At 36.9% G+C, this 27038-nt stretch overlaps 1 protein-coding gene across 2 annotated transcripts in view; it reads left to right on the forward strand.

Annotated features, from left to right (window-relative positions):
• The window catches only part of PRKN (parkin RBR E3 ubiquitin protein ligase), a 711187-nt gene that overhangs the window by 125877 nt on the left and 558272 nt on the right, over positions 1-27038 (forward strand). For both annotated transcript variants that reach the window (XM_032102474.1, XM_032102475.1), the window contains exon 2: positions 4296-4459. In XM_032102474.1, coding sequence (XP_031958365.1) covers positions 4296-4459 — 164 coding nt within the window. The remainder of the gene's footprint in view (positions 1-4295; positions 4460-27038) is intronic.

Consider the following 27038-nt stretch of genomic DNA (forward strand, 5'->3'; position numbering starts at 1 on the left):
TCCTTTCCAGTCCAGACCTCAGCTTGCAGAGTCTCTTCAACTCATATTTTTCCATTTTTTGTTTCTCTTTAGTCTTTTGCTTTACTTCTTTCCCTTTTTTTCAGTTCCCCTAGCACCAGGAAATAACAATAAAAAGTTGTGGAATAAGATTTAGTGCCATCCCATTATCTTGTGCTCTGCTGCTAGTTTCTCACGCTGCATATATCCTACAGTTGCATTTCTACAATTTAGGTTGCAGAAATTCCAATCAGCAACTGATATTCACTGGGGTTTATAAAGTATCTAATGCTAATTGAGTCTAAAGATTAGAATACCAGAACAATATCTTGTATGACTGAAGATGTAAAAGCTCCAGGGATATGAAAAAAAAAAGTTTTATATGTTTTTATTTTATTCGCTGAAATAAAAAAGATACTTGGAACAGCTGCCTTCATCCTGTGCCTTGAGAGGTGGTGCACAGTTGTGTGGTAATAGAGGGACTTCCAGAACATTTCTACAGTACTTTATCAGGAGGCAAGGATTTTACGTTGTCTCGATTCCTACCTTCTCTTGTTTTACTTATCCTTTCTGTGCATTATTCTGATTTTAATCTGTGCTAAACTGGTTAGCTGTACTGGATAAATTATTAATCACAGTTTATGACAAAAATTTAATAGTGAAAAGGAAGGGATAATACTTTCAAGTGTGAAATAATCTAGATGGAGATTTTTGAGCTATCAGGAGTTGTGTTCTCAAGTCACGTGCTGAGGCAAAGAGGATCTGATCACCACAGACAGATCTTGTCACAAGATTTTTTTTTCCCCCTCAATCTTAGGAAAATAGCATTTCAAAGGCCTTCTTGCCTGAGCTCAGTAGGGAAAGGGCTTTTAAAAATAAAAAAAGGTTCCCGTACTTTACACTGCCTTTAGGTTAAACTTTTGTGACATTCTTTTGGGGGTTTTTTTTGTCCATAGGAAGAATGGGGAATTAGATCTTATTGATTAAGATCTTAAATTTTAAATATGTGAGTTCTTTTGCCACAAATAGTATGTTTTATATTATAGCTTTTCTTTGGTGTGCAGCAAAGCAGGATTGTGCCATTCATTACTTTAAGAAGAAAAATAATTGGCTATTTTATGTCAGAACTAAAAATGAAATTTGTATTGTGCATGCAGCAATGTAAAGACGTCTACAACTTCCTTTCATTTGTGCCACACTTCATTGCTTTGGTTCTCTGTATCAAGACTGCGCTTTCACAGTTTGTTCACAGGCAAGGCCTAAGCTTCTCCAATATTTTACACTTATCTTCTCCATTAAGAACTGGAAAACCTGTTGGATTAATAACAATGGGGATTAAAGTGTTGGAATTTTTGATACGACTTGCCAAAGAAGACAGGCTGCTGAATCCCAGGGCTCTGGAATGTGGCCTGTTGAGATTCTGGCAGAGGTGGCTGCCCCCAGGGTTTCTTCCAACCTTCACTGAAATTCTGCAACTCCTCTACACACCTGCCCCATGTATTTGTGTCTGACTAACTATATTTATTTCATTTGGATTTCTGCCAGCAATTCAGGCCTCAGGTAAATTCTCTAATCTTCAGTTAAGTCAATATTTATTTACATTTAAGTAGACAAACTTTAAATTCTAAATCTTTTCAACATATGTATTCTTTAGAAGAGGTCTGGAAGGTCTGCACAACTTCACCTGTGATCTCTTGAATAACGTGTTGTTAACAATATCAACTTGATATTGATTATTTAGTTAGTCAGGTGAAATGTCAAAAAGAAAATGAGTTTATTTTTCCTAAAAAGACAGTTTGATATATTATATTGATGAAATTCTGGTTTTATTCCACAGACTGAAGGCTTGTATTCAATCTTTTTATGCTCTGTGCAAGTAAGCAAAGGTCTCTTCTGCTCTTTTGCTTAAAAAGAGTTGTTGGATAGCAGACTATGTAATAGAATAAAAGTGCTTAAGGGCAAAATATTTGTGGCTTGGAATTTTCCAGCCAGCAAATTTGGATTTTAGCATTTATTTCTGAGTTAGCTCATCATGCTTCTGTGCTGTAAAGAAGAAAACTATGCACTCACACTCATTTCCCATGTTTGCTTGTGGTAAGAATTGGGAGACTAAATTTCTGATACTTCATACACACTGGGAGGACAATAATATACCTGTTGTAAGTGAATAAAAAAAAATTTATTAGAGAGAAGGGTTTGAGATTCTTGATATTAAACTTGACTTACATTTCCAGTAAGTGTGTTGGGTTTATACTGTCTTTAAAAATAAATACTGCTGTGGAATTAATATAAATGGTGGTTTCTTATGCTTCTTTTATCAAGCACTTTACTTTTACCATTTGATTTGCAGTCACTGCATCTGCTGATTTTTTTTTTTTCCCCCAAAACCAATAACACTGGCTTTTGCAAGACTAAAGAGAAAGAGGGTTATGTATGAGTTAGGAAGAGCTCTTTGGAGATACACATGTATTCATTTTGTGTGTATGTGAGCATATCTATATAAATATCTTAAAATATACATATTAACATACATAGTCACAGTGTAGTCTATTAAACTATAATCCCCATTGATTTAACTATATATTTTGCTATTGGCATGGATAATGTTATTTACAGTTGATGATTGTGTGTTCCTGAAAAGATGGGAAATGTTCAATTGCCATTGGCTGTAAATACCTTTTGTCATATAAATAATCCTTTGGTCTCCAATCCATAATCAAAATAAAACTCAAATCCCACTGATTCTTCTGAACAGTCTGAATATACAGCTTGCACAATTTAGTTATTTCCAGAACACCCTTTAATAGAAATCAAACGCCATAATGAGATGTACTGCGGGGTACCTGCCTAACACTGGATTGTGCAGTCTTGCCCTGCATTTTAGTACATTAAGAGGGTACTTTCAAGTACAAAACTTAAAATGTTGCATTTAATTTTATTGGAATATGGCCTTATTCCTTAAAGATTAGCCAGATCTGAACTGAAGATGTGAAATTGCAAATACTTACAACATTGGTGGCTGAGCAAAACAATGGTAGCAACTTCAGCTATATGCAAATGTTCTTAAACTTGACAGCTTTGGAGTTGTCAGGTAGACTGTACATTGGAAAAATCATAAGACTCCTATTTTTAGTTCTAAAAATAGTTATTTCTATAAAATCTGTAAGTATTTTTGAGCTTATGCTTCTGTCAGTCAACAAAAATGCAAAGGAATAGCATCTTGAGCTAAAATGCTGTAGTGGGAATGGGAAATAAATCGTTAAAAAGACTGGTTGTTATAATCAATACCCAAGCAGTTTAGGTGACAGGTATAATTGATATAAATTATTTTTTTGTTTTATATTGGGTTTTGCTAATTCCTTTGCTTCCTGCCTGTGAAAGTATTGGTCAAAGCAGTCCACTGGGAACATGTCTACTGTACATACGATCTCCGTGACTGATATGGATGTAATGAGGTTTTTTCCTGTTTCATAGGTCTTGCAGTCATTCCCCTGACCAATGGCTCAACAAGCACATTCAGACTCCTTATGAAAAACAGCTCTGCCAGCTGAATGGCTGGAAGCTTATGAGTTTGTTTGCCAGGCTTCTCTGAGTGTATAAACCAGTTGCTGCAGCTCTAAAAATGATGTGACTGGTGCAGTAGTGATTTTCTGCACTGAAGGTGGATGCTGACAGGAGTTATGTACTGCAGATACTTTAGTGAATTCTGAAAGGACTCTGCTGTAATAGAACACTTCCAGATACAGAATTCTGTGGTTCTGATTTCTTCTAATGTGTGATTTCCTTTCCATCATTATCTTCTGTAGAATTACATTTGTGGGAAACCAGTCTATATGACTGTGCTTGCCTTGTAACAAGGAATTGTTTTCCCTTGTTTAATTTAATATGTTTTGGCTCTAGAGCATACCTCAGTTTCCTGCATTTATTTGTTATATGTGTTGGGGCTATGCACGAGGGACACACAAAGTGCATGTGCCCTGTTCTTCTGAAGGTGAGGACTGAACTGCAAATTTATTGTGCCAGGTAGCAACTACTTGGACAGCTGCCTAGCTGGGTTTCTTTTGATTCTAAATGCTCTATGTCATTTCTAACACTGCCAAGGGGAAACATACGGGTTTTATTTATTGATCACGCTCTGTTCCGTGAGGGGGTTAAAAATACTATGCTGGGATATTAATAGCTTTTCTCTGAAAATAGTAAATGCTTCCTGTAATTGAAGAGTAAGCCTCTCGCTGTCATTCTAGTATAAACATATCATGAGAAATGCTCGCTTAAAAAGATCTTTTGCTCTTGTTCAGTGTTTGTCAGGTTCAACTCCAGCCATGGCTTCCCGGTGGAGGTTGGTTCGGATGCCAGCATCCTGCAGCTGAAGGAGGCAGTTGCCCAGCGACAGGGAGTTCCAGCTGACCAGCTGCGGGTGATTTTTGCAGGGAGGGAGCTCAGCAATGACTTGACACTGCAGGTAAGAATCCCTTGGTAGCTTCTCCCCTGGACGGCTGCCAGCTACACTGCCTCTGCCTCTAATGCTGCCAATCTGATGTTCATGCCTGAGATCTAATAAAATAAATAGTGCCTGGGGATTCCTTGAACTTTACTCCACACTGCTTCATTAATTCTGACCTTCTTAATTATGCATTAAAACAGCAAGCAGGAAGGGTAGGGAAAGAGAGGGAGCACGAGAGAGAGCTGTGTCTAGTGAATAAATGTTTACTGACTACAGAAGCAAGCCATGCACAATTTCTGTATCTGTTCAATTTCTATCTTACTTATTCCATTTGAATCTTAATGAAGAAGGATGTGAATAAATTGCTCTGAATCAGGCTGCACAGTCATCACATTTTATAGAATTTGTAACCCAATTGTGACCCCTGGAGGATAGCTACATGGCTGCTGCTGTGCCTGCACAGGTGTGTGTGATGCTGGAGAAGTGGTTCCAGATCAGAAAGCCCACAGAAGTGTTCTCCAAACCACTGAACTCATAAATGTGTGAAGCTAAAAGAGGAGCAGGAGGGCACAGAAGAGCAGCTATAAGCAGGTATCTGAATTTCAGCTCCTGAAGGTTAGCAAACTGTTCAATAAATGCAGAGGGCTGTTCATCTGTAGTGAGCAGCAGGAAGCATTGCAAGATACGTTAAAGTTGCTCTTTGCTACTGCTACCAGTGCAGCTGCAGTTGCTTTATAAATAGCTTTGTTTATCCAGTGTGTACATTTGGCAATTCACTCCAATAGCCAGAGTTTAGCATAAGATCACACATTTAAGATAACTGGGAAACTTGGGGAAACCTACTGGCCTTTCAGCAGAGTGCAAATACTGATTTAATGAAACTGCTATCCTTCTACAGTGGTATCGAAGAGCTCCAGATACAACCTGTAGTAGTGCAGGTGATTGCATAAAAGATCCCTCACAGGCAGAACTATTCAGATTAATCTGTACTCATGTTTCAGACATATTGTTGTGCTCAGAATGGCTGCTAAGCCTGGGTACAGAAAGTCACTACTGTATTGATGACCTATCACTGCTTCTCCTTGAGTATGGTATTTGTTGTTTTGCAAAGGGCTTTAGGGAGTTGGAGCACACAAAGGAAGCTGTAGAAATGTGAATTGCTGTCAGTCTCCAGTGCATCAGCTGTGAGTAGTGTTGATGCATACCTGCAGTGTGCTCAGTGTGCTCCACACACATGTGAGAACATATATATGAAAGTGTGAGAATGAAAAACAATCATGTGAATTATAGAAGTTGTAAGTTGCCAGTTGCTAGATTGGGGTGTCTGTGTTGTTCTATCAGAAGCTTCTGAACCAGTTCACTTTTCCTGGCAAGCTGCAGGTGTTGGTATTACTGCCATTTTGTGTCAGCATGTAACACAGATTTTCAGCCCAGTTTGACACTTGCAACCAAGTTTGTTGTCGGCTACAACATGGAGTCTGTTGCCAGGGAAATTAAAAATTGCATTACAGGTATACAGACCTCCTGATGATGTAATTTCCTTGGAATGTCATAATTATCATGTCTAGTCAGGACTTCCTGTTGTTTAGTAAACCAGATCTAGATTCATCGCTTTGACTCTTGGTTTCTAAATCAGATGGGAAGTTCAAAAGCTGTTTCAGATGGTACAATTCATGCTTCTGTTTTTAGGTGACTTAAATATTGCAGTGATTAATACCATCAGCATGTATCAACTACACTTTTATTCTTAACATTTGATTGAATGCATTCTAATTTGTTTCTGCTTTTCCTTTTTTTTTTTTTCTGTCTTTTGATTGTGTATGTATATTTATTTATCGTGGAAATTTGTCAACACAAGAAAAAGAGTTGTGTATTGGAGGTGTTTGGGTTCCTGTGGTAGGCTATCTGGGTTTTTGGCATAAGAAGCTAATAAAAGCTTGGGTGCTAGTGAAGTACTAACTGCTAGCATTTATGTCGCATCTGTAATTTCAGAATTAACATCATATATGAGCAAATTAACTAACTCTTGTTTTCTAGAGCTATGGATTTGGATGCAAAATAAGAAAAATTCTACTCTAAAGATGATGCTCTAAAGTCATTTCATTTTATAGTAGCATAGAATTTCTGGTAAAACCGTTTTGTCCTTCAGTTTTTGGTAAATTACTTTTGAACTTATTTGCCCAAGGAAGGTACTGTGGAAGAATCTAGAGGTCAGGAAAAAGAACTGATGGTATTACAGATAATGAGATTATAGAGGACATGAGAGAAGTTGCAGTAATTGCAGGAGTATGAGGCAGGGATGTAGGAAATACTTCAGGACAGCAAACTTTATTGGTTTCACAGCTCACAGAACAACCAGATTTGGCTTGACAGCTCCCTTAGAATCTCAGGCAGCCGGTACAAAACATGACTGAGAATGCGAAAGCTGTGTTTGTTTTCCTGTTTGGAGAGAAGGCAAAATCTTTCCTGGTAGCTGAGACTTGTAAAAAATATAAAGCTGGAATGGACAGATGTTAAAGAGAAATTATTATAAGAAAGAAAGTGCTGAGATATTAAATAAGTACTTTGATATCAACAACAAGAGTAAAAAACTTGTAGGAGGGATAGGAGTGAAATATGTGTGGAGACATTTAATTTGGTTCCACAGATAAGTGTTTTTTGTCCTTGAAAAAAGAAAGGAAGATTAGACATAGATTCCATTGTGCACAGGGGAGATCAGGATCTAAGCTAGTGACTAAGGGACAAGTAGTGAAATTAGAGCCATGGTAAGCAAAGATTGGTAATGACTGGATGAAGAATGAGACCTGCAAATTTGAATCTCATAAGAAGGAATTAGAGCTATAAGCTGATTCCTAAAAGCCTAGCAAATGGTGTCACTTTAAGGGTGCTAAACATTTTGAAGAATGATGAAGAGCTCCCTGCTGATTACAGTTCAGTTTGGAATGAGTAGAAGTAATTAATTAATATAGACCCAAAAATAGGAATTCTTTCAGAAGGTTGTCATGAGTATGGAAGATATGAAAGATCTTCTTGTAGCAATCCTAAGACGGAAAGAACAGAACCATAACAGAGTCACAAACAGAATAAACATATCAGGGACCTTGAAGTGTTCTAACAGGAGGTAACTGCTTACAGTATTGTCATTGCCTCTGAGAATGGCAAAATTAGTTAACAAAGCTTCTGGTAGTAAAGTATGTAATATGTATTGATAAACAATTTTGCTCAGTGCAAGCAATTTGAAATTTACTACTGATAACAGCAGTAGTATTATGTTAGTACAGACTTCTTCTTTCTTGGAGAACTCAGAGTCCCCTTGTGTGAAAGAGCTCTTTGCAAACAGTTTGCAGGAGAGATTCCCTGCCTTGCAGAACTTACAGTCTAAATGAATAAAGCAGACAATGATGTGATGGGAATCAGTAGCTTAGCTTGTCCACAGTCAGTAGCAAAACAGGGATAGAATTAATTCTTGTTTCCCAATTCTGTACCAGTTCTTTTTGACAGTGTTTCCTATATGAGGTAAAGCTAGAAAATACTGTTCTTTGAAACAGAGAAAGACTAAGCATGTGGTAAGTAGCAGGGCTTGTTAGCTTTGTGCTAACAGCAGTGCTCCCCTGAGACAGCTTCTGGATCAGCGTTAGCTTGTACTTGACTGCAGCATAGGCTTGATGCTTGGAGCATAGGTTTCATGTGAATTTGGCTTTGGCTGCATCCATCCATATAGGTGCTTGCCTATGATTAAAAATAATTTATATGTACATTCAAGAAACAAAGAAGCACGACTAGAAGTTATTGTTGAACACTGGTTTGTGAGCTCATAAACATAACTGAAAGTGAGTGAAAAGGAACAACACAAGTACAGTTGCAACATAGATGATCATCTATGCAAAGGAGGGAAGAGAGAAGTGGTAGGGGAGAAATGGTGCTGGTTTTTAGCAGGAACAGGTACTTGAACAATGGAGTATTGCATTTCATCAAAGAAGGACCTTGTGTACATAAATGTGTGGCAACTTTCTTGCTCTCTAAGCACTGTGCAGTACAACAGAGCTTCCAGCAGTTCTTATATTGCCCTGTTTCATTTTACTGAGGGTTCAAAGAAGAAACCAGGTGACACAGTGCAAAATTTATCCCTCACCAGCAAAAAACCCCCCATGTTTAATTATAAAGTACTGAATGCTAAGATTAGATTGGGTCTTTTGGCACAGTTACTGCCTTGTGCTACAATCTACAGTTTTATATATAGGATACCAAATCACTCACGGAAACAACTTTGATATTCAGCAGTTTTGTGGGTTACAGAATACTGTTGAGCCAACATTTTCATACTTAAATGCTGTTTGTAGAGAATTGCCCATAGACATACTGACTGAATCAATCATCATATGTGAAATTCAAAGAGAAAAAAATCATTTTATGTGTGTGCGTGTTTAAATCAGTATTTTTGGTCAATATTTGATTGATCTGTGGGTCTTTTATTTCTTGTAAAGCTGGAAGAGATGTGTACTGTACTTCTTCAAAACAGCAAAAGATAGCTGAATTATACTTAGGTATATTATAGTAACAAGGAAATCTAGAGATGCTACATCTGTGTTGCCAGGTAATGTGGACTTGGCTAAATGAGAGGATGGCAGGACTGCTCACCCTTGGTTCTTTTGACAGCTACAGACTCACTGTGACAACAGAGATGTGTTGAATAAATTTTTCCAAGACTTGTGTTGGGCCTCATGGTGTTGCATGCTCACAGTGCATGTGGAAAGTACCACAGAGCCATATTTACTGTGATATTAAGTCAGGGCTAGCTCGGGTCTACAGATTTTCTGTGTTGTTTAAGAGGATACATTGCTCATTAATTGTGCTGGCAGATCAAGAGCTAAATGCATTTATGGAGGAGACCTTCAAGCCCAGAAACACATTTCCATTCTGCTTTTAAATGCACTTGTGTTCTATTATTTTTATTTGGCTAAGTTTTTCCTGGAATTAGAAGACTATGAAAAATATTTAACTACATCTAAATGAGGGGTAAACTATCTTCAAGTAGTTTGATAATTTCAAAAAATTAATGGGCCATTTCTGATAGGAGCTACAGATTCTAATATGACCTTGAAATTTTCTGGGTCCTTCTTGATTCTTCTGATATTTCTTAATGTGTTTTTGTTGGCCTGCTGATGATTGAGGACAAACTGTGGCAGGGTTTTCTTTGCAAACTTTCTTCATTGTGCATTCGGTACAAAAGGGGTTTTAATTTCTAGATTTTTCTAGCTTTTGGTACCTAGATGAATTCTGTGTTGTCTGCTGAGTCTGGTTCATGGGTTCCTGGAATAGGGGTGCTGGTGCCAATGTTCTTATAGGAGTCTTATGGACTCATAATATTTCTGTATGACCTGTGCTGTCTTTTTAGATTAATTTCCAAATTTTTAAATGAGTTTTTTTCCCCTTTGCTGACAGTTTCAGTAAATTTTGAACCTATTAAATTAATAATTAAATAATTTCTCTTAGGCAGTTAAAATTCCCTGTATTGAGGCCATTAAGTGAATTTTGCAAAATCCATTTTTGAAAGAGCAGTTGCTTTGTGTGGGTCTGATACAGAAACTGCAATACTGTTTGCATGAAATACAGTGCTGATAAGAAACTCCTCTGACAAAGCACTCTAGTTCTTCTCAAGGCATATATAGTGTTTCAGAATGAAATTATCTTGAAAATTGCCCCAATATTAGATGTGCCTTTTGTTTTCCACCTACATACTTGCATAAGGCAGACACTTGTTGAATCTTTTCTCCTTGTCATGAGTGTAACCCAGTTCATATGTTTACAATGCTGTCCATTTTATAATTCAGATCCATCTTTAGGTTGCAGGAGAGAAAAAGGGTAAGCAAAAACTTTAAAAAAGCTGTAGTTGTTAAAGTGGTGGCAGTGAGTAATAACTTTTATGAGTCTCTAAATCATGACAGTAAAGGAAAGGTCAGCCCACATCTTTCATTCATCACCTTTCTAAATTGCTGTGGTGAAAAAATGTTTAGCATACAGAACATCATTACCAAAAACTGTAGTTGAATAAGCAGAAGGTCAAGGATCATAGGGATATTTCCTACCTTCTTCCTTCCTTTTCCTCAAAGAAAAAACATGGCATTCATTGTTCTACTAGACTACATTTATAAGGAAGTATTGATAGAGACTGTGTACTTTATAATTCATAACTGAAATAGAGAAATAATTTGAAAATATTTGTATTGTCTCAAAAAAGAAGCAAAAATTAGGGTTTCATTAACAGTTTACATAGTGAAATTACTGGATTAAGAAAGGAGAAATTGGGACAGAGTATCTATGAATTCATTTTTAACATTGAAAATGCTGTGTCAGGAAAAGAAAATTGTAAAGGAAGAATGGAAGGCACTGGAAATTTTTTTTAAACAGCAGGTAGCATACCGAGCATACCTCCTCACTAGAAAGGTGAGATGTAGTTCCTTGCCATTATTTCTTTGCTTTTTATTTTAATTCTACTTATCTAAATGCAGCTCTGATTCTCTGAAATTTCATCTGTAATACATTTATATTTGTAATTATCAAGGTCACACAGCTATTTAATTACCCAGTCTGGGTTTCCTTATTTTCTTTTTCAAGCTTTTTCACTAATTGTAGTTGAAAATGTGGGAGGGAAACTTAAATGCTTCCTATCTGGTTACAGTTTTCATCACAGATGAACCTCCATACTCTAGGGGGTGCAGAATTATTCCTGTGAGTCATGGCTTTTATGGGTGATGGGAGAAGAAATGAAAAAAACAGAGTTGCATTATGACAGCAAAGACCCCATGAAAGTAAATAAAACTGGTCATCCTAAAAAAATAACACCAGTACAGGCTTAAAGAGAAAGAAGACGATTATTTTAGGAGTTATTGAAGCAGAAGTATATATGTAATTCCTTATGTATCCTTGGAGCAACACTTATTGCATCTACAATTCCTGGAAGTTTTCTTATGAACTCTAAAAGCCTGTTGAAGAAACGAAAGTAAAGTGTTTACAAAAAAAATCAGTAATAAGGAATACAGTAGAGCAATGCAATCTTGTCTCCTCATTTAGACTAAATAAAGCAGCAAAAGTACCCGTTCCACAAATGAATTATTTTCCTCATATACTGAGCAGGTTGTTACTCATTTTTATCGGGTAAAACATTGGCTCCTTTGATTTAGTGAAAATTATGCCACTGACTTTCCATGAGCCAGCATTCTCCCTCTCATTTTCTCTTGCTCTCATTTTCCCTCTCACTTATTCTCTCCCTCTTTTTCTCTCTCCCTTTTTCTCTTACAAACACACAAAATCCTTATTGTCCTGGGGAAGCTTCTCAGCTAGTGCAAAATGATATAACTTCCATGCATAGAGGTATGGATGTGATTCCCATTCCCATGGAGTCCAGTTTTCAGTGCTCTTCCTGAATGAATTGATCAGTGTTTTCCTCACTTGTATTGCTGTTCTTACATTAGTTTCCCACAGTTCAAGCCACTTTTCCTGCTTCCATTTCTGCTTTTCCCAGTCAATTCCAGGTCTTTGAAATCCTGTCCCCATCCAACATCTGTTGCCTGTTAAACCAGCTTAGGAAACTAATTGTCCTTTCTAATCTTTCCCTTTCCCAGGCTAAGAAATAATGGGGAGAGAATGACAAAACTAAGTTACTTTGCAGATCTACTCTATCTGCAAATGAGTGGAAATTTCCTTCTACCCATAGTTTCTGTCTTTTTTAGGGTGAGGTGCTCCTTGTTTTCTGATCTCCTTGTATGCAACCAAGACATCTGTGTGATAATGTATGAATTACTATCACCTTATTTTAGGTAATTTTGTAAAGGTGCATAAGTGTTGGCACATTTTGGTTGATGAGGTTACACTTCTCATAAAGAGACATAAAAAACCCCCAGTTTCTAGTTCTATGGTAGAATTAATACAAAAAAAGGATACCAATAATGAAACGTCTTTAAACTGAAAAAACATTTCTAATACAGTTTTTCCCTATTAACTATTTGACATAAAACAGTACGATGGAAGCATATAAAAGTTTTATTGTCATATATTTCGTATGCATGATATACCAGAGCTCTTTCATGATTTGTTTCTTATGCAGCTCATCCCAAATTATCCTATAAAATATTTTTACTGTACTACCTTGCCATCTTTAACATAGCAATCTATTCATTTGTATCTTTCATGGTATGCAGCAAATTGTGTGTACAAAACAAGTAAATGTATGCAGGTATGTTTAAGGAAAGAAAATAGTAGCTGCTAACCTCTTTAACCAGTATCATATAACCTTTTTTCCTGCCTTATTTTTATTACCCCAGATGGTAATTTTGGGTCTTTGTTTACTATTTATCTTGCAGCAGTGTGTTTATTACTACAGTTTAAGCACATCTAATTTAAAGTGTCAGAGCTTCAGGAAAGGAAGAAACAATCCAATTTTAAAGTATCTTAATGTTTCCACTGTCAGAATTTTATAGCAAAAATGTCTCAAAGACCATAAATGGCAATAAATAATTTAAAGTGACCAGCTGAATGTATGTCATTGGAAACATTAATCTTTATGAAAGTGTCCCTTCTTTATAAATAGTCAAAACTGCAGTGCCTTTCTTCTGAATGCACTAAGATGTTTAGCTTTATAATACTGGTGTAATTTTCATTTCTGGTCCCTAAGTAGTAGTGGAAACTTCTGTTAGTTTTCTAAAAATAATTTTTAAAATGCTTGTGCTATGACAAATAAGGGAAGCAAGGAAATGATGCAGACAACAACACAGCAGAGTATCAAGGGGAAGAAAGGATACATGAAGAAATATATGCCATGCTGAGTATCAGAAGTCTAGAAGAATTGTGGGAGTTTCAGATAAAAAGGTTTCAGGTACACCTGAGAGGTTTGACAAAGAAGGTTATGCTTAATTATATGGTATTTACTAAATGTGGTGGAGATTACTCGAGCAGCCAAAGAAAAAATTATTATATGGCAGGGCTCATGAAGTATCTGAGGTTGTCCTACCAGGCAGGAAAGCAAGAGATAAGATGAAGGGTGAGATATACAATAGATGACCGGAGAAGCATGGAAACCCAAGGAATTGAATTGCAAAATTATATGAATTGACAGCAGCCACTGGTAAGCCCATATCTAAAACAAAGCAAAACAAAGCCAAACAGTAAATTTTCAATGTGTTTATATCATTTGCAATGTAAGGCTATTTGTGGAGGATATAAAGTAGTGCATTTAAGGTCTGACACCTAAAATGGTGGAGATGAACATGTTATCACTTTTAAAAGAGGTGCGATTATATTACAGAAATCAACCTTATGCAGTAGACCCACTTAGTGGGTCATCAGGATCAAGTGATTCTTTAAGCCTATCATTGGGTAAGATTAAACACTTTTCCCTTGCAAAATAGTAATATTTTTAAAAATTAAAAAGCCTAGAAATGTATTCAGTACATTTTTAAAGAAATTAAAATAAAAATCTGAACTGAAGAGCAGTAATCCATGCAGGTCTATTGTCTGGGAAGCCAATTTAGGAAATACTCCAGCTCCTTTACCTGACTTGAGCTGTGCAGTGAATGCATTACCTACAACAATAAGTTGAAACAAAATATTAAACTTGCTCAGCATACTCAGTATTTATTATCATTTTTATTGAAGGCAGGTACTGGGAATTGTTATCCCATAATCCATCAAGGCAGCTGAACAATTATGTAGTGCAGAAGTGTGTGCAATTCTAAATACATTACAGGAAACAAAATTTGGGGAGGTTGAACCAGTAGCTGTTGATTTGGTGGGATATATTTTCAACCAGAAATGTTGGCCCTATAAGCACTATTCAGCCAAGTAAGCATTTAGCTTTATTATGCATTAGAGCTGTGAGTTCTGATTTCAGAAGAGTGGAGAAACTGGATGCAGTAGCACATAACAGTGTTAGTACCTACACTGTGTGCCTGCGATGATTTGTGCACTTGCTTTTCAGAGGACCATTCTGTAAATGCCATCCTTTATCACTGCAGAGGTAATAAAAGCAGCATCCCCAGAAGTGTTCATTTCTGATGGAATTCATTGCTGATCTCATCTATTTAAGTGAATGCAAATGAAAGCTCTCTCTCCTGTTTCTCTGAAGGATTGATGCATTTCTGACTTGTGAGCAATGCTCAGTGTCAGTCTCCAGAAACAAATGGAGGAAGATTGACACAGAATGGGTTCCTGCCTCAAGTAGCCACAGGATTTAATCTCCTTGCATCTCTGGGTGTATATGTGTCAGTCATAAAGCAATCTTTGAGTTACTTATCTCCTGACATAATTCAAATCTCTCAGAAATGTTATTTTCCTATTAAAAAGAAGGATTGACTTTGCAAGGCCCCAGTGGGCTATAGAAAATATTGGAAAAATTGCTATCAATAAATAAATGAAATATAGAACTGGAGAAAGAGCTCGTTTTGTTCACATTTATGGAAACTTTCATATGTTCTGTTGTTTCACTGCACTAGAGACATGCTACTTCCATTGTAAGGTAATTTAGTGTGATGTATTGTGTATTTGTACTTAAAACTAAAAATTGAATTTTTCTAGCAGCAGAGAACAGTAACAGCCCTGCAGGATATACACCAGCTCACTAGTTAGGCCACTACCTGCAGTTTTAAAGTTGCACTGTACTGGAGGCTATTAGTCAGCACCATGGTTTCTAGTGCTGCTTACATAAGAGAAGTTGCATTAGAATTTAAAAACAAAAAAGAGCATTTGAGAGAGAAATAGCCTTTCCTAAAGTGAGAGAAGGAAGAGGTTTGCTTTGGAAGCTTGTTTTGCTGTTGCTCACTTTGAAATCTCTTTGTGGTAAGTTTGTTTGGTGCCTTTTGAAATTGTCAGCATGCCAATGCCTTTTTAAAAGATGCATACTGGGGACAGCATGAGAGGTCCTGTTGCTGAAGAATTGTGTGTCACGTCCTGATTTACACTACAGGAGGGAGGCTGAAATATGCTTTTTAATGCCCTCATAACTCAGTAATCCTCATAGTACTGTAACTTCATGTTGTTTTGAAGAAGACTGCTTCTATTTTCTTGAGGAAAATGCTGTTTAAAGACCACATGGTTTATTTGGCTATGTTAGGCTGGAAGCTTCCTGCAAGAATCCGAAGAAGTTTGTGACATTCACTTATATTTCTGATGGAAATGTATTTCTACTAATTTTTTTTTTACCAGTTTTCATTGTATTAGTAATTTATATCCATGTGATTTGATTTTACTGGAGTACATTATTAATTTGCAGCCTCTTATTCTGGAATGTGGACTGCTGACTTTGAGCTGAAAGAGGTGCTACAACCTGCTGCCCAAGTGACTTACAGGGTGATCTGCCAATATTGCTGCTTTTGAATTTAAATCTACTCTTATGTAGACCATGTGAGAGGTTCTTTGTTGTTCTGTCTTGTGTAGTCAAGGTGCACTGACAGTATAAGAAGTAGTACTCTTTCTGCACACCCTGCTTCATTCACTTCTTATTAAAACTGTTTGTTTGTTTTTGTTGTTTTCAATTGCATTTTCTGTAGTCATTTCCTCCCGTGCAGAGTTCAGGTTGATGATCTGAGCTCTCACAGACCAGCTTTTTGCAAACTTCCTATCCTAGGGCTGAAAGTGTATGTATCAAACTTGCATTCTTTTTTATCAAACTTCCACTTAAGCTTCTGGGCTTTGATGGTTTTGTTAGTTCTATGCTTTTCATCCTCTTCAATTTATTTGCTTTTATGTAAGAAAGGTCAAATGCTGCACATGAACCAATGTTTGCATTTTGAAGTGTTTGCAGAAGAACCAGGGTGCTATGTTCTTCCCTCCTGCCTAGAGCAGTCTTCCTTTTCAGTTCACAGGGAAGATGTGCATTTTGTTATGCAGTGTGTGGCTGGATAATACATAAAGCTTGCTCCCAGTTAATTTTCAGCTGTTAGTTTGGAAACAAAACTGGAAAGCAAAGGCATATGTTAATGATGATCACATACATTAGGATGCCCATAAGGTCACTCCAACTTGGTGGAGTTGGACTAGATTCCCAGAGGTTCCTTCCAACCCTAACAATTCTGTGATTGCTTGAAATTGGTTTAAAAAAACTAACCAAACACAGACTTTTTCTTGCCATTGCAAAAAAAATAAAAAAACCCCCCAAACCCTATCTTTGTTACTTTTAGAATTCAAAGTTGCATTTGGACCATCACAGTTTGTAACTGATTCTACTTAACTCCATTCTGTATTTCCTGTCTGCCCTAACCCATGAACCCAGAAGATTTTCACAGAGGAATAACCACGGGTTTGTTACTGGTACAGTAAGAAAACTCTCTGAATAGATCTTATACAAAGAGATGCAAAAAAATACAGTGACATAGTCTTGTATGATAGTGATTTCATTGCAACTACAAATTGGTTTTGGTTTCATATAACTTAAAGGTGGTAGCCCTTTATATTTTCCTTTGGAAGATGCCATGCTTTCAGAATTATGTATATGTGTGTCCAGACAGTATATATAGTTTTATGAGCTTTTTAGTGTGTAGTTCATTTGTGGTTTAGGTTTTAGGAAAATGTATCAAATTTCATAATCATAAGCAGGTTTTATGTCCTATATAGCATGCATATGTTGAATGTACAGTGTGTGTGTGTGTATATATATATGTAAGACTTTCTAGTTTTTCTAGTTCCCAATACAAAGTTAGCCCCCAGGCCACTGTTTTGTTTGCCCTGTTATAGGTATTTGGAAGATTTAGGAGGGAACTTTTATTGCAAGTATTAATATATTGATATTTACTGGTATTTTTATTCATAATAAGTATATATCTTAACTGCATTCCTTACGTATTATTCAGATTTTGAATAATTTGGAGATCTGCATCAGGGTTGATAAAATGCTTTCCAAAATGGTTAAACATGTGGTTCAAGTAGGACATTTCCTATTATTATCAGTTATAAAATATTCTGGTTTTATTTTAAGGCTTTTTATATATTACAGGTTCTGATAATATCAAGACTGGTTGTTTCAATTTCGTTTCACATGTCAGAAACTAATGGTGTTCAAATTGTAGATGAACAGAAAAAAACCCAATGCCATTAGGTAGGAGTTGCATTGCTTTAGATTGGAAGCAAGCATTTCCCCATCCTTTCATTTTATGCTGGTTTTCAATTGTTAACAGTTTTCAAGAAAAGCAGACATGGAATCAAGCTGTAGAATATAATACCCTGGCTTTTTCTAGGGTTTGCCACATAACTGAATACCAAATGAACACAATCTCTGTAATTTCCAGGCATAAGTACCATGGAATTAATCTGGGAACAGCTATATTTGCTCAAATATTTCTCTGAAATATGATTTTAACAGAAAAGAGCAATTGTTCAAAATAAGTGTATCCAGACTGAGAATTATTTAGGAATATCTGGAATCGAAAGTGCTTAACACCTGAGACGTCAGCTCATGCTTATGTCATACCAAAACTGCAGCAGAAAGTCATCACATCAGAGTGGCATTTCCTTTCTGTGCTCTGGGAAGCCTCGGAACCTGTAAGAGATACATCTAATGGAGATAATTGCTGCCAGATGTGCAGAGAGAGAAGAAACCTCAAAGCATACCCTGATTTATCCCTTTTTTTTTTTTTTTTGATAGAGTGATTGTCCTTGCAATGTGAGGTGATAGCTGACAGTAGTATATTTTCCCTCCTAACTATAACCACAAAATTAAAAATTTAGTTTAATGAATTTGAAATAGCTTTAAATAGAATTGAGCTGGCAAAAATTTGTGCTTGTTTAGCTTGAAAGATCCTTTTTTCCTCAAATAAGACTCCAATTAATTGACCATTTCTAAATGTAAAAAGTATCATTTTAACCAATTTCAGGGTATTTCAGGCTAATACTATTTTAGCATGTTTTACTACAAATTTCTAATGCAAAAGAACCAAGATTTGGTAAATGCTAGGAAAAGACTAGTACAGGAAATAGTGAAATTTATGAAACATAAATGAGATTGGTATGCCTCTGTTACCAACAAACAAGTATATAAGTTTTTGCTGAACGTTTGTTGTTTGCTAACTCTTTCCTGAACTAATGAACATCAGCTAAATTGCTGGTCTCAGTCATTCGTTTTGTAATCCAACCACCCTCCACATAAAGACACTCTTCAGTTGCTCATACTTTGTCCTCATTTTCAGCATGTGATGTATTACTTTTCACTTAGTTACTAGTTCATTGAACTTATTAATTTCAAACAAATGTTGTCTCACCTTCATCTTGGCAGAATACCTACATAATTGACACTATTCATTTTACTTCTGCCTATGTTGAGTGTTGGGTGACTTTTTTAGCTCACTTCATTGATAAGAGGAAATATGAAGAACATACAGATTTTTAGGAAGCCTTTGAAGAGGCTATTAAATCATCAGGATAACTGCAAGAGCTACTGTAATACTATGTTCTGTGACAATATACATACAATAGGTTTTATCTGGATGTTATTTTTTCAGATAAAGGAGTGTCATTCCTTGTGACAACTTTGCTATTTTTATTCGGGTTAGGTAACAGGAACCTTCATGTCAAGATATTGAAGTGTCTTTTTGGAAACAGCTGAAAAGTCCTGCTTATTCTTTCTGAAAATATTTGGGTTTTTTTATAAATATCTCACAGTCACTGAACACATCTGGCATTTTCTCCATTGGGTATTTCTCTCCAGAAATAAAAAATGTCATATTTTTAAAATCCTGCTGCCATACTTGGGCTGTTGAGTATATCAGGAAAAGAAATATATACTTGGATATTAATTTATATTTGGATGTGATTTAAAGTCTATAGAGTTTAATAGGTAGCACACCTAATACTGCCACATGCTATGTGGATAGTCTTCTTCCAGTATAAGGAAGTGTTGTTTTGTTTGCTTGTGTCACTTTTGAGATGGTTGAAGCATAACACTTAGAAGCTTAATTAAAAAAAAAACCAACATGTGGGAACTTGACTCCTTATTAGCATATTTGGTAGAATTTTTCTTCTGAGTAGATAGACTCTTAGACAATATTATCAAAATACGAATCTTAGAGCAAGCTACTAGAGCTCAGGATCTGGGGGAAAGACCAAACTAAGCCTTGAATTGAAAGTGATGTGGAAGATGGAAGATAACTGAAATTCATGCTTCTTCCTGTGATCCCATTCAGACCCTTTTTCTTTGTTAAATCTAGGGGAAAAAAAGGAAAAAAAAAAAAAAAAAAGAAATCCAATGCTGCAACATTTCTTGAGAGGGTCATGGTAGCTATCTGCTTACTTCAGACACTTCTGGGGCATATAGTGATCACTCTTAAAACTTTCCCTCTGCTAATTACAGATAAATAAAGTATTTTATTTTTATATTCATTCATGGAAAGCATTGTCTTTAAAGTCTAACTTCCTAAGTAACTTCCCTTCAGAGCTTGTTCCCTTTTCAATCAATAGAAGAAAGACAGCAATCAAAAATGAAAATATTCTTCAGGCTTCAATCCCAGGCCCAGCAAGACAAAACATGAGTTAAAATTTTAGTAAGATAACAAGTGCTCTTGTTTGTTTAAGTAGGTACGTAAATGCAAGAGTTAAATATAGATTAAGATGATTTTACTGTGACTATACTGGAGACTCTTTGACCCACTTCAATAGAGTTTGCTCTTAAAAATTCCTGCACTGAGCTCTGGTCTCTGAAGCTCATGTTGCCTCTTTTCTGGGGGCCCTCATTCCCCAGGCTTGCCTTGGCAGATGGTTTCATTCTCTCCTGTCTCTCTGCCCCATTCAACCTGGTCAATCAACACTTCTGTTCTTATGCCCTCACTGTTCTGGTCCCTGCAGTTTGTAGATTTCTGCCAAATATTTTACCAGTTTGTCACAGGGAATGTGTTGATATTATGTAATTATGAAATTGCTTACTTTTTTTGATTCAGCATAAACTGTCCCTCATTAGACAATCATTAGAAAGTGCACATAATATTTTCGTTTCACTGCTAAATGTCTTTCTGTAACAGTGTTGGTTATTGTTTGTATGACATAATGTTGTTATTTAGTCTGTGATTTCTAATAGCAGGCATTAACACTGATTAGTATCAATTATTTCTTTTTTATTAGCAAATGTCAGGGAATAGAGATGTGTTCCTTAGTGTTTCCCAGTAAAACACATTCTGATGCATGCAAAAATGCTATTATACAAAGCATTTACAATTTCCAAGAACATTTTAAGTAAAACATCTTTTGATGATATACCTGGTTTTTTTCATAATGAGTTTCAGTACCACACAAGATTCTGGCGTTACCCATGGAACTCTCCAGTTCAAAAGACACGCATTATCACTCAGGTTGGCACACACTTAGGTGTCTTGCTGATTTCAAGGACTAGCATTCCTTGTTTACAGTATGACTCCGATATGCAGTGGATGTCACTTGGCATCTTCACATGTTGAGAGCATAGAGCAGCATCCTGCTTTTCCAGAACAGTTAGGACTCTCTCGATGAACAAACAGCTTAATGATGTCTACAGCTACCAGCTGAGTATCCATGTTAGGTGAGAGGAGAAAGGCAACTGTGTCCTGTACCCAAGATACTACAGTTATGAGCTCCAGGAATGCTGCCAATGGATAAACTTCAGCTTCAGAAACAGCAGATGAAGAATCAGCCACTGGAAAATTGCCAGCCTACTTTCCAGACTATTTCAGTTTGAATTGTCCTGTGTTTTCAGTTTGTGCTGAGCACAGAGTTGATAATATAGAGATGGTTTTGGTATTGCTGAGCAGGGCTTGCACAGAGCCAAGGCCTTTTCTGCTTTTCCTACAGCCACACTGCTGAGGGAGTTGGGGGTGCATGGTAGGGTGGGAGGAGACACAGCCAGGACAGGTGACCCAAACTGACCAAAGGGATCATGCTCAGCATATAAAGTGGGGAGAAGGAGAAAAGGAGGGACATTTGGAGTGTTGGCATTTGTCTTCCAAGTAGCCATTGCATGTGATGAGGCCCTGTTCTCCTGGAACACCTGCCTGTCCATGGGAAGCAGTAACTTAATGCCATGTTTTGCTTTGCTTGTGTGTGCATGTCTTTTGCTTATTAAAGTGCCCTCATCTCAACACATGAGTTTTCCAGCTTTTACCCTTCTGATTCTTTCCCTGATCCTGCTAGTGGGGGAGTGAGTGAGCTGCTGTGTGAGGCTTGGCTGCTGACTTGTTAAACATGACACTATTCAGCCCATTGATGAGCCTGCAATGACTGCTTTTTGTTATTATGAGACAAGGATTTGATTTTTCTTCTTGTCTTGTTCCCTGAAGGAGTAGGTCCCTGGAAGTCTGCACAAAGAATAAAAGAAAAATGCTTTTCCTCACTCCCCATTGATTCTGTGTCCTCTTAGGAAGCCACATTGATGAATTTTTAGAAATGGAATTCCATATCCACCATACTGAAGGAAGAAAGTTTTAAACAAATGAACTTTTAGGGATCAACTCTTGAACTCTTATCAAAAATGGCAATCATTGAAATACATAGCCCTCAATTATGGTTATTCTGCCCCTCTTTCTTTTATCTATCAGCTATCCCATTCCCTGTCTCTTTCCAAGAATCTTTCTCATGAGAGCCTGCTTCACTGGCAGGTCTTAGTATGAGTACCTCCTACAAATAGGCTACACAACAGAACAACTACTGCTGAGAAAAAGAAAGGTGATTAGAGCTCCATTAAAAAAATGAGAGTCATTTTTTGGAAGTTTGGAATTTTCCAGATGGTGGCCCTGTGCAATAGTAGGACCCCTGCCTGAAGGAGATTGGTTTGTGCTCTGAACCTGCAAAAGCCTTGCTTCTGAAACAGACAGCAGATACATCGTATCAATTTAATGTATGCTAAAGATGTGGAAATTGTTGGACTGTTCTTGGACCACTCTGTCAAAGTGGAGAGTTTGAGATTTTTAAATTAGTATATATTTAGTTTTGTTCTTCAGCCTGAGTTATTTTGAACTTTCTGGTCATTAATGGCAGGCTGGGATGTCAGTCATTTTCAAGGACTCATGTCTGCCACTTCACCTTGACACCAACAGGAAGAGACAGTTTACTCTTTTAGCTTTCTTGTTAAATACATTTTTACTTCCCTAGAGATTTTGATAAACCTGTTTCTCAGGTGCCTTCTTTGTTAGTGTTCTGTTCGGTGTAAAGAAAGATGCTTTTTGAGTGCTTATGCTATTGCGAGCTGAGCAAGACAGTCTTGGTATCTAGATCCTTGTCTCTTTATGTTAAAAGGCTGAAAGTCCACCTTCTTCACTGAGCCTCTACTTCCATTCTTCAAGCGTGGGAGCTGGAGGGCTTTAGGGATTAGACTACTCTTGCAGTCCCCAGTCAGGAAAGGTGTGATTAACAGTAGTGATGTTTCCAGTAGGCAGATCCAGATTTTCAGTGTAGTGTGTGTCCATCAGGCTCCCTCTTTCATACAGCTTTGCTATTCTGCGTTGCTTACCATGGTGACAGTTTCTCCACCACTTCTCACAAAGTGTATTACCAGCTCTATCTAGATACCTAGATCTTGTATACATGGAGGATTCATTATTTTTTAACACTAAGATCCATAAAGGATTTGTTTGGAGGCTTCTCTTCTGTGCATTTCTTCCCTGCCCTGGTAATAAAAGACCCAGTTCTGCTGTGGCACATTAATCTAGTCCTTACATTGTTAATGTACCAGCTGTTTGAATCTATGGTCATGGCCGCCAGCAGGATGGGAAAAGAAAGCCTTTGCTCCTAGGTGATCTTTCAAATACTTCCCACCCTGCTGCCTTCCCTGTTTTGGTTTTCAGCACAGGGTCTCTATTACAGTCTCCTTTAGAGCCCCAGTGTTATTTGAATTTCAGTTACATTTGGAAATTAACTGCCAGTTTGTTTTCCTAAGCTGTATGTTTGCAGATCTGAGATGTCCCCCTGTATTTAAGGTACCAGAAAAGCTCTCTTTTCATTCATTGACAGAAGAATCCCTTCTGGGAGACTTATGTTCACATCTCTAATTCAAGAAGTACTTTCACCATGGGTGATAGTTTCCTGTCTAAGTGTTTAAAAAATAGTTGTAAAGCTACAAAGATTGTTCTGTTTGTGGCTACTGTGCCACTTTGTGTGGTGTTTAAGCAGAAGAGGGATTATTTTTTCAGAGAAACATTTTCCCTAGAGCTGCAGAGCTGGTACTGGGATCTTTACACTCAGGGAAGTCTAAAGCAAAGAAAGGTTGCAGCATAACCTGTCCTTTTATTTCAGTGAAAACTGAACATAGTTTAGACCCAGCAAGGTTTAAAGAAAGGTTTAACCAGGAAGGTTAAAGGAAAATATGTACAGAGTAAACAAAAATGAATGCCAAAAAAAAAAAAAAAGAGAGAGAAAAGGAAAAAAGATATACACACACACAATATAAGTGATAAACCAACCTTCCTTTGTTCTTTTTCTCAGTCCAGAAAAAAGTGTGACCCTAAACCACTGCACCTTACAGGTAACCCAATTCTTTTTGTGTTTGAATTTCACATTTAACTAAGTGGGGTTTTGTTGTCTGTAGTGGATTTCTTTAAGAGAGGAGAGCTTGAAATTATGCAGACTGCTGTTTTGGAGTGGTTTTTCATTCAAATGAGCAGCGTCAAAGTAGTTCATATTCTAAATTATGTTTTATTATTAATATGACTTGAATCATTTCAGCATCTGAAGTAAATCAGTTGTGATTTCCAGGGAAAGAATGAACAGGTCAAAAGGACTCTCTGCTGTTGGAAAAAAAAAGTATCAATGGAATTTGAGCAGCTTCAGAGGGAACCCATCTCTACCAGATAAAAAAAATCTCAAAACAATCCTAAATATTTATTCTTTGCAGGTCGTCTCTGTAGCAGAAGAAAAGGAAGTGAGATTTTTTTTTTTTCATGTGAGAAGCATCTACTCATACAGCTATGAAGTGTGAAATCTTAGAGTAGTTCAGGAGAAAAAAAAAAAAGGTTTGATTATGCAGTACTCTTATTTTCTACAATAAGGTATTTTGATATATGTGCTGGCTTGATGAAAGCTGCTCAGTTGAGAACTGGTTTTCAGTTATGAAAACAAAATTAGATTGTTTCTTTATTTACAGTGTTATAAATGCATACACCTTATAAAAAGAAAATCCAGCTATGCTCTCTTACTCTCCCAAAACTGAATTTTATACGTTAAATCCTTGACTCCACTCCAGACGGATTAGTTTTGATACATCCTTATACTGGTAAATGTAAAATACTTATTTTTATTGTACTGTAGCATGAAAAAAATCATCAATTGGAGTGAATTTTTAGTGATACTGTGAAGTAGACAGTGCAATCGACTTAGTAGAACAGAAACAATTAAGTATACCTTTGACAAGAGTGAAGCTTTTAGATAGCAAGAAATTCCTGTAGCAAGTGTATTCCTGGGTTCACTTGTGAACTGCTAGGGTGCTGCAAGTGGATCTGCAAGAACAGGGAGCTAAATTTTAAGGTTCCGTGTGAGGCTGGTCTCATGAGAGCCAAGTACATGTTCAGACCTTTTCAAGAATATTTGCAAGACTTTACAGATCTTTTCAGTCAGCTGAAAACATGTTAAATGAAAATTTAAGGTTGTTTTCTTTTTAAGTGCAGATTGCTTTTGAACTGTGGCTTTAACTCCTGTCTCCAAGTTTATATATTACAGCTTCTTTTTCTTACCTTTCCTTGTACCTCTGGTGCTTCTTACTGTAGCCTTTTTCTGTGAACAGATATTTGATACTGAGTCACATTTTGTGTATAAATGTTTGTTGCATTGTCAGATGTAGGGTCCTAAATCACTTGTCCATACATGGAACTCTGAAAGAAAACATTTTCTGTATTTGATCCTTGTCGGAAGTGGTTTCTGGCTGGCCTGTTACAGGAAGGGCTTTTTAAGCACAAAAATGAACCTTGCATCTAAATTGAGGCAATAAGGCAATGATGAAATCTTTTGCTCTCTGAAGCAATAGTTGTTGGCCTCCCTTATACCACGGCCTATGCAAGATTGAGGGAGATCATGAAGTGTTGGTTTCTAATGTTCATCTAGAGGGGGTTTTTTTGATTCATCTGTTTCAGACTGTTAGTGCTTTTAGAAGAGTCCTCTGCAGTTTGTAAGTTCCTATAAATCAAACTAAGACTGCTATTGAAAAACTGAATTATTATCTTAGGAAAGAGGTTTAGAAGTAGCTTTTCGAAACACATGTGAATTATTTTTATTTTATTTCTTTAGAACATAGTTTTTTCCTTTGTATTTTTTTTAATTACTGTTGGCATTTATTACTCCAGTGAATTACATTGGGCCTGAAAGGAAGGAAAGTATTTTGTGCTCTAGCTAGAGGTAGAAAATTACAAGAGCCTCAGAAATCACTGTTCCTGATAACTGGCTTCACGTGCTGTTCTCTGTGTGAAGACACCAAAGGCAGATCCATTCCAGAACTGTAAATCTCATAGAAAGCATTACAGTTCACAAGAATCACACCACCTGATCCTTCCAAATGAAGATGTTTCTGTAAAATGTGTGCAATACGGTTGCAAGAGGTTCCTTACTCTTGCCTTACTAGAGCTCTTTTCAGCCTCAAGCTGCATTAGCTTTGGCTTTTGCCTCCTGTACTTCACCAATAACTTACATGTCCAAGCGCTGATAAAAATGATCCTTGTCAGGCTGTGTGCAGGATGTGTTTCAGGAATGTCCAGCCAGAACCCTGCCCCTACTACAGACAAGGCAATGATGCCCGTAGCTGCTTCTGGCTCAATCGTGTAAGCTTGGAAGCAGACACACTAAATCAAATGGTGAATGCTCTGCACATTTGTTTTGGGCTTTTAATGTGTAGCAATCTTCAGCTGAAACATCTGCTATAATGAACTTGACATTTGCACTAATGACAGCATCAGTTTACTTAATGTCCTGCATTAAATTTGCTTCCCAAAAGAGTGATCCTTTTTCAAAGTGGAGTGTGAATTTGCTACTTGTGTTTTAGAAATAGTGAAAGAACCGGCCTTTAACTGTGCGGCTGATAGCTGGTGTTGAGGCTGGACACTGGGAAATGGGAAGGGAAGCAGCAGGGCTGGCTGAGGAGGAATATTCCAGATTTGGTGCTGACAAGGCAAATTTATGAATCCAGGGAGCAGCAGTGTGTGGAAGCAATTAATGAAGGCTGAATCCAGTCTCCAGTGCTTCAGATAGATTTTTTGTTTTGGTTTGGTTTTTGTTTTTTTGGTTTTTTGTTGAGGTTTAGAAGATGGGACAACTTATTTTAAAAAATAAGTAGGATGACTGTGACATAAGGCTTTCCATATAATTTCATTCTATTTCTAGTAAAAAGCCAGCTATTTGTTTAGAAATTTGTGCTGGCTTTGTAGAGACTGTTAGAAAACTTCAGTCAGAGCAGCTAGCCAGAAAGAAGAGAAATAAGCAGTTCACTGTTATAAGAAACAAAGAACTGATATAATCACATGATATAATCATGTGATTATATCTTTATCTACCTACTTGATGAGTATTTTTTCTTAATCAAGTTTTTTGTTTGTAGCTGAACCTGTGAGATTAAAAGTATCCACTGCAAGAGAAAAAAAGAAAAAGATATCTTGTTTACTGAGTTTTGTTCTCTGTC

The sequence above is a fragment of the Corvus moneduloides genome, chromosome 3 (genome assembly GCF_009650955.1).
Source record: "Corvus moneduloides isolate bCorMon1 chromosome 3, bCorMon1.pri, whole genome shotgun sequence".
In the NCBI taxonomy this organism is placed as follows: Eukaryota; Metazoa; Chordata; class Aves; order Passeriformes; family Corvidae; genus Corvus; species Corvus moneduloides.